Here is an 18,062-nt window from a genome sequence, read left to right on the forward strand (position 1 = left end):
CGTCTTGGTGCTGGACATCATACTGTCTGTTCCTAGTTTTTACTATGGGGAAAACTGTGTCGACCTCTTTGTCTCTGACCGAGGACCATTGGACGGATGTTAGGGCTAGAGAACGGAATTTATCAGTGATAGTCAAGAAAAAGCCTTGGCTAACTTTCTGCTCCTCGGAGTGCCCTGTCTTTGGAGTAGGCTGGCCACCCGAGGGAACCTTTGATCTACCCACCATCAGGGCCATGAAGGCCGTTGTTTTCCAGGAAGGACCAGGATCGCACCCAGACCATCACGGTATGGGAGGACTTGGCACGATTCCCACCCCAGTGGGTTCGCCCATTCCTCCCGCCCCTCTGCCCTGGTACTAAGATCCTAGCAGTCCGAGAAAATGCTGAAAAGGAAAAAATAAAACCACTACCCGAGGGAGACAGCGAACGCAGTACACCATCGGTGCGCCCCCCTCAAGATTTACCCAGAGAATGAAGACCCCCCCTGAGTAGCCCAACGCCCCACAACCTCCACCCTATCCCCAAGTTCCCCAACCCGTGCCCCAACCCTCAGCTCCCCTGGCCCCACCTCCAGCTCAGGCCTCGGGGACTGGAGGGGGAGGTCCCTCAATAGGGACACAGAACCAGCGGGGAGCCACTACTTCTGAGGGGCCAGCAGACTCAGCTGTGGCACTTTCCCCTCAGGGCTGTTGGGGCTCCCCCAGCTGACCAGAATGATTTACAGCTCCTACAGTATTGGCCTTTTTCTTCCTCTGACCTTTATAATTGGAAAGTTAATCACCCTTCCTTTTCAGAAAAACCTGCCAGCCTGATGGTGGAGTCTTTGATGTTTTCCCACCAACCTACCTGGGATGATTGTCAGTAGCCTTTGCAGGTCCTCTTCACTACCGAAAGAAAAGAGAGGACCCTATAGGAGGCCCAAAAACATGTCCTCAGAGCAAATGGGACACCAACCAACCTTCTGAATGAAATAGATGCTGGGTTCCCCCTTAACTGAACTGATTGGTGCTTCAATATGGCAGCAGGTAAGGAGCAGCTGACAGTCTATCTCCGGGCTCTCATGGCAGGTCTCAGAGGAGCTGCTAGGCACCCCACTAATTTGGCTAAGGTAAGAGAGGTTCTTCAGGGACCTGTTGAACCACAGTCTGTGTTTCTTGAACGTTTAATGGAAGCTTACAGGGGTTATACTTTGACCCAACCTCTGAGGGTCAGCAGGCAGAGGTGGCTATGGCCTTTATATGGCAGTCAGCATCAGATATTAAGAGAAAGTTACAACGGCTAGAGGGGTTGCAAAACTATACCTTGCAGGATTTGGTGAAGGAATCAGAGAAAGTGTTTCATAAGGAGGATACTGAGGAAGAGAAGTGAGAAAGAGAGAAGCAGAAGGCAGAGGAAAGAGAGGACCGGAGGGTAGTAGACAAAAAAGGAATTTGTAGGATTTTGGCCACAGTAGTGAAGGGCCAGGGAGTTAGGAATCAAGTCTGGCACTAGGAGGGAGCCTCTTGACAAAGATCAATGTGCTTACTGTAAAGAAAAAGGCATTGGGACAAGAATTGCCCCAACAAGAAGAAAAGGGGACCCCAGCAACAGGACCCCCGTACCTGTGACCCCAAAGTTTTGAATATTTATGGACTACCCAAAAATCTGTGGATCTCAGAGTGGGCTGGGTATCCCACTTATTCATAGTAATGCCCGACTGTCCCTGCCCCCTGTTGGGGAGAGAACTAAGATGGGGCACAGATTCACTTCCACTCTGATGGACCACAGGTTAGAGGACCAGAAGGGGAGCCTGTGCAGGTTCCAACCATCATCTGGTTGGAGGACAAGTACCAACTCTAAACAGCCTGCCTCAGATCAGATGGACTGGTGGCTGCAGGCATATCCACAGGCTAAGAACCAGCTGAAAGTCCAGGCTAGTGGTGCGTTAGTACCCCATATCAAAGGAGGCATGAGACGGGATCAAGACACTCATCATTTGGTTACTCCAACAACTTCGTATGTGTCCATCATCATGAAGTGTGCCTCTCCTACTGGTGTGGAAACATGGAACCAATGACTACTGGACAGTTCAAGATCTCTGAGAGGTAAACAAATGGGTGGCAGAACTCCATCTCACAGTACTTAACCCCTATAACCGGTTGAGCTCATTGCCCTATCCAGAACCTGGTGTACAGTACTGGACTTGAAGAAAACGCATCAATGGACTCATCTAGAGGTAGACAAACTTGTAAAGACTGTCTTGAGGTCAAATTCTTTTGTGCCAGATTTGAGTAGATAACTGTGTGCCATGCCAGAAAGCAAATGTATGTAGGAAGCCGGGAAGAGAGAAGATAGATAGACCTGAGGTTTACTGAGAAGTGGATTTTACAGAAACTAAGCTGGAAGATATAGATATAAGTATCTATTAGTCTTTATACATACCTTTTCTGGGCAAGTGAATGCCTCTACACAAAGAGAGAAACGGCAGCAGCAGTCATAGCTAAGAAGATTCCAGAAGAGATCTTCCATAGGTTTGGCACTCCTAAGGTAACTGGATCAAACAATGGGCCATCTGTGTTGCCCAGGTAAGTTAGATATTAGCTTGTTTATTGGGGACCAATTGGAAATTACATTGTGCTTACAACCCCAGAGCTCAGATCAGGTAGAAAGGATAAATAGAACCCTAAAAGAGACTCTAAAAAAAATTGGCCTTAGAGACCTGTGGGAAAGACTGGAAAGCCCTCCTTCCCTTTGCCCTATTCCAAGTACAGAACATCCCTAGACGATTTAAACTCACCCCTTACGAAATTCTGGGGGGGGGGGCCACCGCTCACTGAGTTGGGAGGAGTGCACGATCCTGATGCTGTTCTTTCTAAACCCCTGTTTTCCCACCTAAAAGCCCTAGAGGTAGTGAGACATGAAACCCGGAAATAGCTGAAGGAGGCCTACGAAACTGGGAGTTCGGAAGTACCCCACCAGTTCCAGGTCAGAGACGCTGTCCTGGTCTGACTTTATCGAGTGGAAAACCTAGAACCTCGCTGGAAGGGGCCGTATCTGGTGCTTTTGACAATTCTTACAGTGGTTACGGTTGAAGGCACTTCAGCTTGGATCCATTCATCCCACGTCAAAAGAGCACCCTGGAGCCATCCCAAGATGAATGGAAATGGGAAAAGACTGCTGATCCTCTGAAGTTGCGTCTGTACCGCAGGTGCCTCACTGGTAGTGGGTAAAAACCCCCATGCCCCTCAAAAACTGACTTGGCAAGTTTCTTCACAGACTGGGAGGCTGATATGGTTCACCTCCAAAGTGGCCCCACCATACACATGGCGGCCTATGCTCACTCCTGACTTCTGTCAGTTGGTAGCTGGGCTGGACTCCTGGGGCATTCCTGACACAGATCCTTAGAATATGCCCCTAGAAGTCCCTAAAAGATTTTTACCTGGAGGCAAGTTTGGGTGTGGGAATCCAGAGGCAAGGTGCCACTTGGGGAGACTAGGATTTTACATTTGCCCTTGAGATGGCCGAGACTGGGCCACCGCTTGATGTTGTGGAGGCTTAGAAAGTTTACTGAATCCTGTTGGCTTTGCCTCTCCTCAGGACCCCCTTATTATGAAGGCATTGTGGTGTCTGAGACCTTTAATAACACCACCAACCATGACACCTGTGTCTGGGACAGTAAGAACAAGTCAACCCTTACAGAGGTCTCAGGAAAAGGGACCTGCATAGGGAACCTACCAGCTGCTTATAGACATCTTTGTAATGAGACCCTTAAGAGTCCACAGACATCTACTAACAGATTCTTGTATATTCACTTCTGTCTTTGATGATACTCATCCAGCTGGTCCCTCCAGTTTATTATCACCCTGCCAGCACTCTTCAAAATGAATTTGATAAGCACCCGAGACGTTCTCGTAGGGAACCCATTTCGTTGACCTTAGCAGTCATATTGGGACTTGGAGTAGCCGCAGGTGTGGGAAAGGGCACAGCAGCACTAATACAGACCCCTCAATATTTTCACTCATTGAGATCCACAATAGATAAAGATTTGTGAGCCCTAGAACAATCCATATCTAAGCTTGAAGAATCACTGACCTCACTCTCCGAGGTGGTTTTGCAAAACAGAAGGGGACTAGACTTACTGTTCCTTAAGGGGGGAAGGGGGCTATGTGCTGCCTTAAGAGAAGACCATTCAGGAGTGATTAAAGACTATGAGTAAGCTGAGAGAAAGACTAGACAAAAGGAAAAGAGACAGAGAAGAACAACAAGGATGGTTTGAGTCATGGTATTCTCGGTCCCCATGGATGACCACTTTGTTTTCCGATTTAGCTGGACCAATCCTCATTGCATGCTTAGTTTTAGTTTTTGTCCCCTGCATAATAAACAAAGGAGTTGCTTTCATTCAGAGTAGGATAGATGCAGTAAAGCTTATGGTTCTTCAAAGACAATATCAACCTATAGTTCAGATAGAAGCAGAGTCAGGGGACACTGACCTCTAAATTCTACGATTAGAATTAGTTTACACAGAAGAAGAGGGGAATGAAAGGAAATTAAATTCAAGGTCTGGAAACTCATATAAGTTGGGGCAAAAAGGGTAGTCTGTAAGCTTAAAGGCCTAGGACTGAGAATGTTGTAGAACAAGTCCAGCCATGTCCAGCTAAGCCCATTGTTAAAACATTCCTGAGGCTAGGTTAACTGACCATAAAGATACAATAGGAATGCAGAAGCTTATCCAGCTGTCTTTTACAACCGAGTCATTGGTCAAATGAGCCCTTCCTAAGTCTATTTAAAAGTTATATGTTAACCACAGGTTTTCCTGACTTGGATAAGCATCTGCTCCACCAGTCTCCTGACTTCCTGACTGCACATACTGTTCTGCTGACGCATAGTTACGCTGTGGGTGAACCTTGTATTCGAGCTAATTCTTCCCAGCCCCCGACCCTCTCCCTATAAAAACACCTAGCTTTTGAGTCTCAGGGTCAATACCTCTGTCTCCTGCCTGAGATATGTATCGGCCCGGAGCTCCGCCATTAAACTACCATGTACTTTTGCAGCAAGAAGGTCTCTCGTGTTTCACTGGGTAACACAGTGTCCTGAGACTCGAGTGGGGGTCCCCGAAATGGGGTCCTACAATACCTGGGGCTACTATAAGAGCAGCAAGTGCTCTTAAATACTGAGCCATCTCTCCAGCCCCCCTGAGCTGAGTTTTTAAAAATGATTTTATCAGAATTGAAGCACACTTCACAGTGAAGAACACTCAAGAGAAACAAAAGTGGTAAAGAATTTGTACCCAGACAGGGTGGCGGTGGCACAGGCCTTTAGTCCTAGTACTTGGCAGGCAGAGATGTGTGAGTCTCTGATTCAGAAGCCAGTATGGTTTCTACACTGTGAGTTCCAGGATAGCCAGGACTCCACAAAGAAACCCTGTCTTAAAAAACAAAAGAATTTGTATTCATTTTGTGCTTGGTGGCTTCCAGCTATTCTGAAACTAGGAAGAAGACAAAAGAAGGATGAACTAACAGCCAATATAATGTCCTCCCATAGAGATATAGAGGCAGAACTCAAGAATGAAAGGTAAGTAGATTAATTTTGGACATACTTATATAAGAATATAAAATCTGTGCCTGCACCCTTCCCATCATCCTTCTTGTTCAAGGCCATTTTATGTAGAAGGAAACAGAAAGTAAAGAACTTGGGCCAAGTTTCTAAATGGCAGAAACACAGTTTGAATCCATCCAGTCTAACTTTAGAGAGCAAGGATTCAAACTGCCTCCCCATTGTTCTGTCTTTTTAATGTGTTAAGCTCTTGAGACTTAATTTGCCCTGGAGAGTCTTAGAGAGACTTTCAAGATGCTGCTACTCTGTTTTTTTCTTTAATTTTTCCATAATGTCCTCTTTCTCTTGTTTTTTTTTTTTTTTTTTTTTTTTTTTTTTTTTTTTTTTCTGTTGTTTTGTTTTGTTTCTGTCAAGAGAACAGATGGAAGGGATTGGAGGGATAGCTTAGCAGTTAAGGGTATTGGTGCCCTTTCCAGAGGATCCAGGTTTAATTCCCATTCCCCACATGACAGCTCACAATCTATAACTCCAGTTCCATGCTATCTCAATGTCCTCTTCTGACCTGTGCAGACACCAGGCACACAAGTAGTGCAGACATACATGCAGTCAAAACAAACCATACAAGTACATTAAAAATATCTAAACTAAGTTTTAAACAGCAGATGGAAAACAAAGATAGTAGTTTAATCCAAAGGCTGGCCTGATCTTTTGTCATCTCCCCCAAATCTTGTGGTCCATCTGATTGTCCCTAAGATCTCATCTTCGGTTTAGAAGCCAATCATGATTACAGCTGCTACTTACTTTCTGATTTTACTCAAACTCCAGGGGTTTATGCTGTATTTTCAACTCTCCCGTGTGGGTTGGCAAAACAGGCAGTGCCATCCTTGATTACAGAAATAAAATCTAAATCAGAAAGTCTTAAATGACTGGACAAATTACTTCCCGGACTGGTGGCGTAGTGGTTTATTTTGTCTGTTTGCTTGTTTGTCATGTGTTTTTGCTTTTTTGTTTCGAAACAAGGTCCTGATGTCAAGACCCTTCCTCTCCCAAGTGCAATAATTATGGACTTGGCCCGGCACGTCCCGCATTTAGGACATTTTTGTTTTTGTTTGTTGTTGTTTTTTTGTTTTTTTTGTAAACAGGCAACCTTGGTGGCGGTTTCTTACAAACCGATTGAACTACATATTTCTTTTTCAACAAAACAATTATTATTTTGGACTTGCTCAATTAGGAAGGAAAATCAGTCACATGAATCGCGCGCTACTGGAAGGAAATCTGTCGTTTCCAAGTAACCAGGAGCAATTAAGGTTTGCGACATTCCTGGCATGGGCGGGGTTGGAGCTAGTTTGGTGAGGCAGCGGAACCGACTTTGCAGAATCCGGGGACTTGTTTTTGCGACGGACCAGGGAAAGGAAGTGTACTGCACCATTTAGAGTCCCCGCGACCGGCTCCTTCGCGGTCACCCAAGGCTGTGCAGCTTCAGGTGGGCCTGAGCCTCGGAATTTCTGGCGACTTGTAGAAGCAGTCTGAACGTCCAGACCGGGTTGTTCCTGTGCCAGACTAGACACGCTGATTTTGGCTGCTTCTCTTTGCAGCTTGCAGCCTCTTGTCGAAGCCGATGATGTCTTGGGCTGCCGCCAGCCTGACAGAGACTGCTGCTCGATGCTTTCGTGCGCGATGCCTCGGGTTCCGCGTGGGTCCTTGGTTCGTCTCCCAGCGTGAAAACCCCGGCTGCGGTGCAGCTCCACACAGGACACTGCGTGTCAGCGCGACGGCCTCCGCGGGACACAATAAATGGTCTAAAGTCCGGCACATCAAGGGCCCCAAGGACATGGAAAGGAGTCGAATCTTCTCTAAACTCACTCTCAGTATCCGCTTGGCGGTTAAAGGTGAGAGCCTGAAAGTCCTCACTGCTGGTCACTGAAGCCCTTTCGGTGCCTAAGGCTTCACTAAAGGCTGTCTTCCACCCCCACTCCCAGTTGTCATCGTTATCCTATCCATAATGGCCTCAAAGCACTTACTTACATTTGGATATTCCCGTTTTTCTTTCCAAAGACCATTCAGAGACCTGCCCTTAGAAAGATAGAAATGACTCCATCTAAGTCCATGGTTAGAAGGTACTTCGTAGAAATAAACCTTAAAAAAATGTGGCAGAAGCCAGAAACCTCGAACCAGACCGATAACTCGTTGCAATGAACATTCGCAAGTAAAGCTGTTTGTACAAAAGAACATCCAGTGTGAAACACAGCACACCGCAGCTTCTGTTTCTACATCAGAGATGGCTTTTGTTTTGTTTAGGGGAGGGATTTTGTAAGGGTGGAGAGTGAATTAGGAGGGATGGCAAAATCAGTGGGATTGGGGTGCATGATGTGAAATTCACAGCGAATCAATTTAAAAAGTTAAAAATAGGCCTGGAGAGATGGCTCAGTGGTTAAGAGCACTGACTGCTCTTCCAGGGGTCCTGAGTTCAATTCCTAGCAACCACATGGTGGCTCACAACCATCTGTAATGAGATATGATGACCTCTTCTGGTGTGTCTGAAGACAGCTACAGTGTACTTATATATAATAAAAGATAAATCTTTTTTAAAAGTTAAAATACATATTTATCAAATAAAATGACTAAAAGGGAAAAAAGAAAGAATAAACCGTAAGAATCAAGTCAGGCCTTGGAGGGAGAGCTCAGCGGTAAAAGCACCTGCTGCTCTTGCAGAGGACCTGTGTTTGTTTCCCAGCACCCATATGACAGCTAACAACCACCTTAAACCCAGTTCCAAGGTACCCAATGTCCTCTTCTGGACTCTACAGTCACTGCACAAATCATGTATGCAGGCAAACACATAGACAAATCTTGTAAGAAAGAGAAAGAGAATGCCTTTCTTGGAGGAACAAACCATGCCCTCTGCAGCTGCTTCTAACCACTGAAGGTTGTGACAGGCATGCTGAGTCAAGTAATTTCTTGCTTCCTTTTCCCTCATCAGAGCTCCTAAGACATTTCCTTGGAAGGTTAGTTTGGAACCACGTGTCTCTTCAGTGATTCTCATTTTAGTATCAGGCTAGTAGAATTAGAGAAAAAGAAATCCCATAAAAAGTGTGGATCTGGAGTTAGGGAGATGTGAACTGTCATTGACTAGGTTGGTTCAATGACCTTCAACAAGTCATTTAACTACTGAATTTTGCTTTTCTGTAAAACAAGGACCTACCTTGAGGTGGCTTACAGCATGCAAAAGGCATTAAGCTAATATAACTTATCCCTTCAGCTTGTGCCTGATACTTCTTTTTGCTTCCGTTTCTAATGAAGTTTTGATTTAACCAGCATTTTATTTTGACCTAGGAGGGGTTACAACAAAGGACGTCCAGTATAGCCCCTCCTCCCAGAAACTGAGCATGAGTCCAAAGGCTGCGTGAGCATTTCAGTGGTTATGCATTAGCTAAGACAATAAATGCAAGGATGTTAAGATTCAGCCATTTCACTGGGTAGCAATGTGATAACTATCCCTAAAGATGGTGAACTAGGAACTTTTAGCCTAGTGATAAAGCACAGACAGTGTTCTGCATGAATGAGTCTTGGGCTTCATCTCCTGTACCCCACCCCCAATAAACAAACTTCTTTCCCATTCTGGAGAGATGGCTCATCGGTTAAGAGCACTGACTGCTCTTCCAGAGGCCCTGAGTTCAATTTCCAGCAACCACATGACAGCAACCATCTGTAATGGGATCTGATGCCCTCTTCTGGTGTGTCTGAAAACAGCTACAGTGTACTCACATAAAATAAATAAATCTTTACAAAGAAAAGAAAAGAAACTTCTTTCCTAAAATAGTTCTCCTTATTCCAATAGAATCACTAAATTAAGTATTTTTTGTTTGTTTGTGTCATTTTTTTTTTTTTTTTTTGAATCATGGTTTCTCAGTGCAGCCCCTGGCTGACCTGGAACCTGCCTCTGCCTCCTGAGTGCTGAGATTGAAGGTGTTCACCACCATGTTCCTCCAGAATCTCACTCTTAAGTGAAACTGACCCAGAATTCATTATGTAGTTTAGGCTCCTGCCTAAGCTTCTGGAGTGGTGGGATTATAGGTGTGTACCAATATGCTTATCTAGATGAAATACTGTGTGTGTGTATGTGTCTGTCTGTCTGTGTGTGTCAGTGTGTGTGTGTGTGTGTGTGTCAGAGCACATATAGGGAAGTCAGAGGCCAACTTTCTGGAGTTGATTCTCTTTTTTCTATGAGTAGATTGCAGGGATAGACCTTAGGTCACTAGGTTATACATTAGGCACTTTTATCACTATCTCTCTGACTTTTTATTTATTTATTTTTATTCAGGGCTCTTGCTAGCGTAGAGTTTATTGAGTAGACAGCCCCACTGGCTAGTGGCTTTGGGATCTGTTTTGCCTGCTTGGTTCTGGGGATTATTAACCGGTGTTGGTATTTTATTTGTGGGATCTAGGGATCAAATTCAGATACTTTTGCTTGCAAAGCAGGCACTTGACACACTGAGCTGTCTTCATTAAATAATGTTAGTATTCTGACAAGCAGTTTCTCATTGTTTTGGGGTCAGAGAGGCTGGAAACCACTTATTTCTTTCATGCTGTGATGAGATGTCTTTCTTTGATCATTCTTTTCTCCTTATCCAGAGGGAGGCCCTAACCCTGAGAACAACAGCAACCTGGCCAATATCTTAGAGGTGTGTCGCAGTAAGAATATGCCCAAGTCAACCATTGAGTCAGCACTGAAGACTGAGGTGTGTGCTCAGTTATTATTCACCATAGCCCCCACAGGGTGTATGTTTGGAAAGCCACCACAAACTCCTTAAATTGTCGGGGGCGGGGGGTAGGAGCATGGTTGACAAATTGAACCCACAGACCTTTGGGGATTCTCTGTCCTTGGCCTTTGGTTAGAGTAGTGGTTCTCAACCTTGCTAATTCTGTGACCCTTTAATATAGTTCTTCATGTTGTAGGGACTCCCAACCAAACTTACCTCATTACTACTTCATAACTGCAATTTTGCTACTGTTGTGAATTGTAATGTAAATATCTGCATTTTCTGATGTTTTTAGGCCACCCTGGTGAAAGGGTCACTTGCACCTCCGACAAGGGGGTTGAGACCCACAGGGTGAGAATTGGTGGGCTAGAGGAACGTGACTGGGAATAGGCTAGGTAGACAGTATGGAGACCTATAAAGTGAAGGTCTGCTTTGTCAAGCTTGGAGAAGATAGAGTAGAAAGAACAGGTAAGACCAGGGCAAGCTCTCACGTTAGGTTGGAGAAGGGATAATTTTTCTTTTTAAATGTTTGTGTCTAGAGAATAAAAGCCAGTGAACAGAAGGGTAAGGGCAATGGTAACAGTGGGAGTGGGGAGGCTCTGGCCTCCAACACTTCTTCCTCAGGAATAGGTAGAGATTTGAAGAGTTAATAAGTTTCTTTTTGTTGTTTTAATTTGAAACAGTGTGTGTGTGTGTGTGTGTGTGTGTGTGTGTGTGTGTGTGTGTGTGTGTAGTCCAGGCTGGCATGGAACTCACGATCCTTCTACCTCAACTGCACAAAGTGCTGAGCCTGTAGAGGTATTGCATCACTCTCCAGAGTAATTGTCGTAAGAGCTGGCAGTTATTGGGTGCTTGTTCCAGACCAAGTCCTTTAGTAAAAACTGCATGCAAGAGCTCAGTGACTCCTGCAAGTGACCTACAGTGGAAACTAAGGCACAGAAAGGTTTGGTGGCTTGCTTTAGGTCATGCAGAAAATAACAGACTCAAATCCAAGTACCCAGACCTCAGAACTCAGCAGGGAACCTGAATCTCATTTTTGAAAGTGGATGGGAAGGTTATCAGTTGAAAGGCCCTTGGAAGATTCAGACCAAGGCACTTAGAAAGAGTAGTGGCATGGACAGGGGATAGAGGTCTAGGGAGTCAGAGGAAATTGGTGACTAGTTGGGGAGTGTATGAACTTAGTTATAGTGCTGAATCCAGTGGCTTCCACGACAAGTCATACATATGTGATGTTTCTATAGCAGCATTCAGTAGCCCAGGGCTAAGGGCATTGAGATTGCCTAGCTAGGTTTCACATGGGATGGAATATAGGAAGAAGAACAGGGACTATGGAACTGGCCCAGTGGTTAAGAGTGCTGTTGTTCTTCCAGAGGACCCAAGTTCAGTTCCCAGAGCCCACATCAGGTGGCTCACAAACACCTGTAATTTTAGCTACAAGGGACCTGACACTTCTGGTTCCCATAGGAACTGCCATTCAAATGTACATACACATATAAACATAATTTAAAAAACTTTTTAAAAAAATATCTTTAATCCCAACTTTTGGGAGGTAGAGGCAGGTGGATCTTTGAGTTCAAGGCCAACCTGGTCTACAGAGAAACCCTATCTCAAAAAAAAAAAAAAAAAAAAAAAAAGGGAAAGAAAGAAGGAAGAAAGAAAGAAATGAAAAGAAACAAAAAGAAAAATAAGAGAGTGACTGTGGGGTGGATTGGTTGTGAGATCTGCTTAGAGAGGCACAGCTGGGAAAGGTTGTTCAAGAACTAGGGAAACTGTCCTTACAGAAGGGATAGTATTTCCAGAGATCTCAGAGGTTGATACTGTTGGGCTCCTGTCAGGAGAGATAGGGACAAAATAAAGACTTGAAGACCCAAGCTTAAGTCTTAAGAGTCATACATGGAGCCACTTTTTAGTACTTGTGGTTTGTTGCTGGCAGGACATTAGGAAACAGGATGATGCATTTATTTATTTACTTATTTTTGCAGAAAAACAAGGGCATTTATTTGCTTTATGAGGGTCGAGGCCCTGGAGGCTCTTCTCTGCTCATTGAGGCATTATCGAACAGTGGTCCCAAGTGCCATTTGGACATTAAGTATATCCTGAACAAGAATGGGTAAGCGTGTGTAAATGGAGAAAGGAGAAGAAGGAAGGGGGCAGCACCGTTAGGTTCCAATTCTATGTAGTGCAAAGGCTGTTTGTCCTCAGCAGTATTCATGTTCTAAGCACACTTCTTCCTTAGTGGAATCCAGGAATATAATAATATAATAACTAAATTTTCCTTCATGTCTTTTGAATGAGATAGGATCCCAAAGATGTAGTCATCGGGTATAAGTGAGATCTTTTCCCCATTATTCCACCTGTAGCTATATAATAAATTAGTCTCAAGGTGGGGAGCTGGGGAGGCATGGAGTTGGGGATGCACCTGGAAGGTCACCTTACCCAGCACCAGCTGCATCTTCATCATGAAGAGATTTGCTGGGTATCTCTGGGTACTCCAGGGCTGGATGGGTTAGGGATAGTGTTAGGATGCAGTGCTGTGTAGAGACTGGGCTTCTAAAATCACCCACACATTCTTGCCTGCTCCCTCTCCTGTCAGGGGAATGATGGCTGAAGGAGCACGTCACTTTTTTGACAAAAAAGGAGTGGTTGTGGTTGGAGTAGAGGATAGGGAGAAGAAAGCTGTGAGCCTAGAGCGCGCCCTAGAACTGGCAGTCGAAGCAGGAGCTGAGGATGTGAGCGAGGCCGAAGATGAAGAAGAAAAGAACCTTTTAAAAGTGAGTATGGGGCCCAGTGAGAAGGCTCAGTGAGGAAAGGGACTTGCTTCCAAGCTGACAACCTGAAGCACTTGTGTTTGATGGGACTCCAAGGGTCCCTAATAGACACCTAAAGGTTTGCGTCTCTGTGTGTCAGGATACAGGTAAAGCAAAGAACTGACAAATTGCACAGTGCTATTAAGTGAGCACTGGAGGAGAGGGCCTGTTCTTGTGAGTTGGTAAGAAGAATTCTGAGCATTGGAAACTATGAGCTTAAAGGCCAATGATAGCATGGTACAGGTTGCTCCATGCATGGTTTTGCAAAGTTCTGTCTGGGTTTGTGGCATTGCTTCCTGGCTTCTCACCTGCTCACTTCTTTTATCTCTAGTTTATTTGTGATGCTTCTTCACTACATCAAGTGAGGAAAAAACTGGACTCCCTGGGCCTGTGTTCTGTGTCCTGTTCGCTGGAGTTCATCCCCCACTCAAAGGTACAGCTGGCTGAACCTGAGCTGGAGAAGGCAGTCCACCTCATCCAGGCTCTTAACAACCATGAGGATGTGATTCACGTTTATGACAATATTGAATAACCAGACTCAACTAGATGTGTCTCCAGGCTCTTTCCTAGCCAGCACAAGCTTCTTCAGCAATCTCAGAGACTGAAACAGGTGGGAGCCTCCTAGAGACCTGCTGCAATGGCTTACGGCCTTGGGAAAAGGGGACTCTTAGCTCTTTGGGTATCACAGGGCCATCTGGAATATAAGGTGAGACTGGCCAGCTGGTCTGACTCTGATCCCAGGTGACTGGCTCTTGTGAAGAGTCTTAAGTGTTCTGTAGTACCGTAGAGTGGAAAATGATCTTCAGTAATAACAGTAATGACTTTTGGATGCTGTGTTGCTGGTATGACTCTTGAGTTGTCCTGATTTGTGTCCAGTTTTTGAACTTCTGGACTAACTAACATTCAAGCCACATGCTTACTTCTCTACTTTCATACTAACATTGTCTTTTTCCTGTTGCAATAGCCTCTTCAACCCAAATAAACCCATTCAATGAAAACACAACTCAGTAATTAGGAACACAAGCTGCGTGTCTATTGGGCAGATTTACTACTACCTCTCTATCCCCTCCTAGAAGATCCCTTATAACTTGCCATTTTTCCAGGCCTTCTGTTTCTGCTTCTTCTCCTCAACTCCTCCTCTTCTGTTTCCTCTCCTTTTTCCCACCTTCTCTCCTTGTCCAACCATGTATTAACTTAACATAAATCTACATATCACTTTTTTGTTCACCTTAAAAAACAAACAAAATAAAACTTTGCCTTTAAATGTAAGCTGTGTATAACTATTATCACTATTATCACTTGAAAATATTCTAAATGACTATGGTTTCTCAAAGTTAATTATCTTGGATAGGCTATAAAACTAAATTAGTCTTCAACTCCATCAGTAATCAGAGAATGGCCAAATATCTAAAAACATAGGAAGCCTAACACAGTTTCCAGAGCTTAGAGCGGTTGTAGAGACAAATATCCATCAGCAGTCCCCTGTTAGCAACATGTGAGAGTAAATCTTATGCCTTCTGGCCCAGGACCACTGACAGACCTAGAAATGCAGAAATCTTGAAGGGCTGATAATTTTGGCTCAGCAAATATTATCAATCAGCTATTCTGCACAAAGTGTCTCTTTTTGAACAGTAATAGTTTGTTGATGAATTTGGCAGTTTTTGCCCAGTGGCTGCCTAGCCACCAACTATACCTCACCTCAAGGTAGAGATGATTAATTTCTTTGTTTATTCCACCAAAGGGGAACTGTAAGGAGTAGTTATGTCTCAACAAAAGATAAATAACATTAAATGTCATAATTTATGATTTCTGACATTTTTGAAAACCATCTAACTACAAAAAGCATTTATGAACTGTTAAACCTTGAATATTCTTAGCCATTTTTAATTGAAATATTTAAAAACATCCTTTATTGACTCAGAACTATGAGTTTGTTATCTAGCCCTTAACTAGTATTGATTAATCAACTAAAAACAGTGTATAATAGTAGTTATAGGACTGGGTCCAAGCCTTATATTCCCAAATGTATTGTATAGGCACAATGCCTATATGAAAGTAACAATATTAACCTCAATTTTAAATCAATAAGAAATTATACTAGTGAAAACATTAGATTTATATCAAATGAATTCCATACCAATGTAAAGAGTACAACTTCAACTTCATATCAATTACAAAAATTTCTATTAATGTAATATATAGCTATATGATATTTTGTTTAAGAGTAAATTTACTAACCTATCCCTATGTCTATTCCTCTAACTTCCATTACTATATCCTCCATTTCTCCTTCACCCCATTCCCCCCACCTAAGAAGGAAGGATAGAGAAAAGGAAAGGTAGCAATCCCTGAGTTTAAACCCTCCAGTTCCCTCCCTGTCCAAAGTGTCTCTTAAATGACAACATAGTTATAATTCAAAAAATAGCCACAAACATCCACCCAACATAAGGAACTGGGACAAAGATCTTCTCTTACCTGCTTCCAGCTGAACTGGGGCAAAGAATTCCCTTCACGGTGCCCAAGGGAAAATAGGAAAACTAGCTTTGTCATAGGAGAGCTAGCTGGCATCATTTGCCTTCCAGTCACTGTGTGCTGAGAAAGTTCACTACTTAGCTGACATCTTGACTATGACAGTCTGAAAGGCTGGATAGGCAAGCCAAGCAGTTCTGGAAAAGTTCTGGAAGCAATTCTTTAAAAGAAGCAGCTTCGATGTAGTTGAGATAGAATCAAACTCGGAGCTGGAATGGAAAGTCCCAGAATCTCAGCATTCCAAAGTGTGGATCTTTTTAGGGCTGTCTTTCTCTTCTTACAAAACTTACAAGCATCATATAGTTCTGTAAGGACATTCACATGGAGTGTGCAGGGTGTATAGATTGGTTAATGAAGATTAATGAATATAACTGTATTTAGGTTAGTTTGATCACACAATCCAACTGCAATATAATTCTGTATACATGCCATCTTAAAGGATAGTATGTAATAGCAAGTCATGAGAAATTTGTGCCCAATAGATATTACTGGCTGTGTACAGACATTTTAGTCTCAGTCAGTTTCAGAGTTGTCTCCATATACAGAGACATATACATCACCTATTTGTTGGTTGTATCAGTCTCCCTTTTCTCTCGGTCACCAAGGTCTTCAGGTCTTCCTTGGTCATGTCTGATCTTTATCAAGTTGGAAGGAACCACAGCTTTTCTTTTCCTGTGCAAACCTAGGCATAATCCCACCCCCAGCATAATACATTCCCCATTTTCCATTCTGATGTCAGAATATCCTTAATATAAATAGGCTGGTTTAGTTCAGTGTTTTTTTTTTTCCCCAAAACCTAATGTCTTTCAGCAGCTGTGCTGTTTTGTTTATTAGCATTAAAAAATTTTTAAGGTTAATAAGGCACTATGTAATCTATCTCTGGGGGGTTTTGTTGCCTTCTTTTGCCTATTAAGTATCTCCTTTAGAGTTTGATTAGATCTCTCCACAATTGCTTATCCTGTAGGATTGTGTGATATACCTGTAACATGTTTTATATTATAATATTCAAAAAACTGCTTCATTTTATTAGAGATATATGCTGAACCACTGTCTGTTTTAATTTGTTTGGGTATTCCCATAATGGCCATAACTTCTAACAAATGTGTAATTACAGAATCAGCCTTTTCTGATGTTAAGGCAGTTACCCATTGAAATCCTGAATATTTATCTATAGTATGGTGCACATATTTCAATTTACCAAACTCTGGAAATTGGAAGGCATTCATCTGCCAATTTTCATTTCTTGGGTACCCTTGGGGTTAGTTCCTGTAGGCAGTGGAGTTTGGTTATATAATGAGCAAGTAGGACATTGCCTCACAGTTTCCTTGGCTAGTTGCCAAGTGATAGAGAATTCTTTCTTTAAACCTTTGCTGTCAACATGGTGTTTTTAAATGAAATTCTGAAGCTTCTAGTACACTTACAATCATTAGCTGGTCAATTTCATTATTACCTTGCACCGGAGAGCCTGGCAGACCTATATGAGACCTTATGTGTATTATATATATTGAATAACTCCTATTTCTGATCATTTGTTGTAGCTGACTAAATAGTAAAGTCAATTCAGAATCATCCTGAATAAGTTCAGCAGTCTCTGTGTAAAACAACCCTTTCTGCATATTGAGAGTCAGTTACTATATTAAGAGACTCTTGAAAAAAATCTTAAAACACCTTGAGTATTGCATATAATTCAGAGTTTTGAACTGACTTAGAGGGACTCAACCACCTTACATCTTCTGATTTATATCCTGCCTTTCCTGACTTACTGGCATCAGTATAAAATGTAGGGGTTCCAGATATTGGAGTTCCTTTTATTATATGAGGGAGAATCCAATTAGTTCTTTTTATGAACTGAAGTCACTTGCTTTTAGGGTATCTGTTGTTAATCTCTCCCAAGAAATTACTGCATGCTCTTTGCCAGTGTTCATCTTGTGCCACAAGGAGGCAATTTCTGCATTAATAAAAGGTACCACAATCTCAGCAGGATCCATTTCGACTAATTGTCAAAGTTTCATTTTACCTTGTAGTATTAATTCAGAGACCTTCTCAATGTAGGTTTTCCGTTTCTTACTCTGTTCATGTGCTAAAACTATCCATTCTAAGATATAATCTTCCCTCTGCATAAGAATTCCTGTAGGAGAATGAGTAGAAGGTAAAATGACTAAGATGCAGGCCATCTTTGGATCAATACAATCTAAATCCTGCAATTTTCTTTCTACCAAAGATAACTCTTTCTCAGCCTCAGCTGATAGTTTCCTTGGGTTATTTAAATGTTTATCACCTTGTAAGGTTTGAAATAAATTGCTTAGCTCTTGAGTGGCCAAGCCAATCGCAGGAGTCCTCAATTGGTTTCTTCTGATTTGCACCATTTGTGGCCTGACCTTTTGCAGACTTATTTGATACCCTATATAATTAATAGGATCCCCTCTTTGTATTTT

General features: G+C 43.0%; 1 protein-coding gene across 1 annotated transcript; it reads left to right on the plus strand.

Annotated features, from left to right (window-relative positions):
- Nucleotides 1–6,960: 6,960 nt before the first annotated feature.
- TACO1 (translational activator of cytochrome c oxidase I) lies at nucleotides 6,961–14,367 on the plus strand. Its single transcript, XM_080923144.1, has 6 exons — nucleotides 6,961–7,014; nucleotides 7,127–7,420; nucleotides 10,164–10,270; nucleotides 12,274–12,401; nucleotides 12,885–13,062; nucleotides 13,430–14,367. The coding sequence occupies exons 2-6, from the start codon at nucleotides 7,150–7,152 to the stop codon at nucleotides 13,628–13,630; spliced, it is 885 nt and encodes a 294-aa protein (XP_080779270.1). The 5' UTR covers nucleotides 6,961–7,014; nucleotides 7,127–7,149; the 3' UTR covers nucleotides 13,631–14,367.
- The last annotated feature ends 3,695 nt before the right edge of the window (nucleotides 14,368–18,062 follow it).

The sequence above is a fragment of the Micromys minutus genome, assembly GCF_963924665.1.
Source record: "Micromys minutus genome assembly, chromosome: 10".
Taxonomy (NCBI): Eukaryota; Metazoa; Chordata; class Mammalia; order Rodentia; family Muridae; genus Micromys; species Micromys minutus.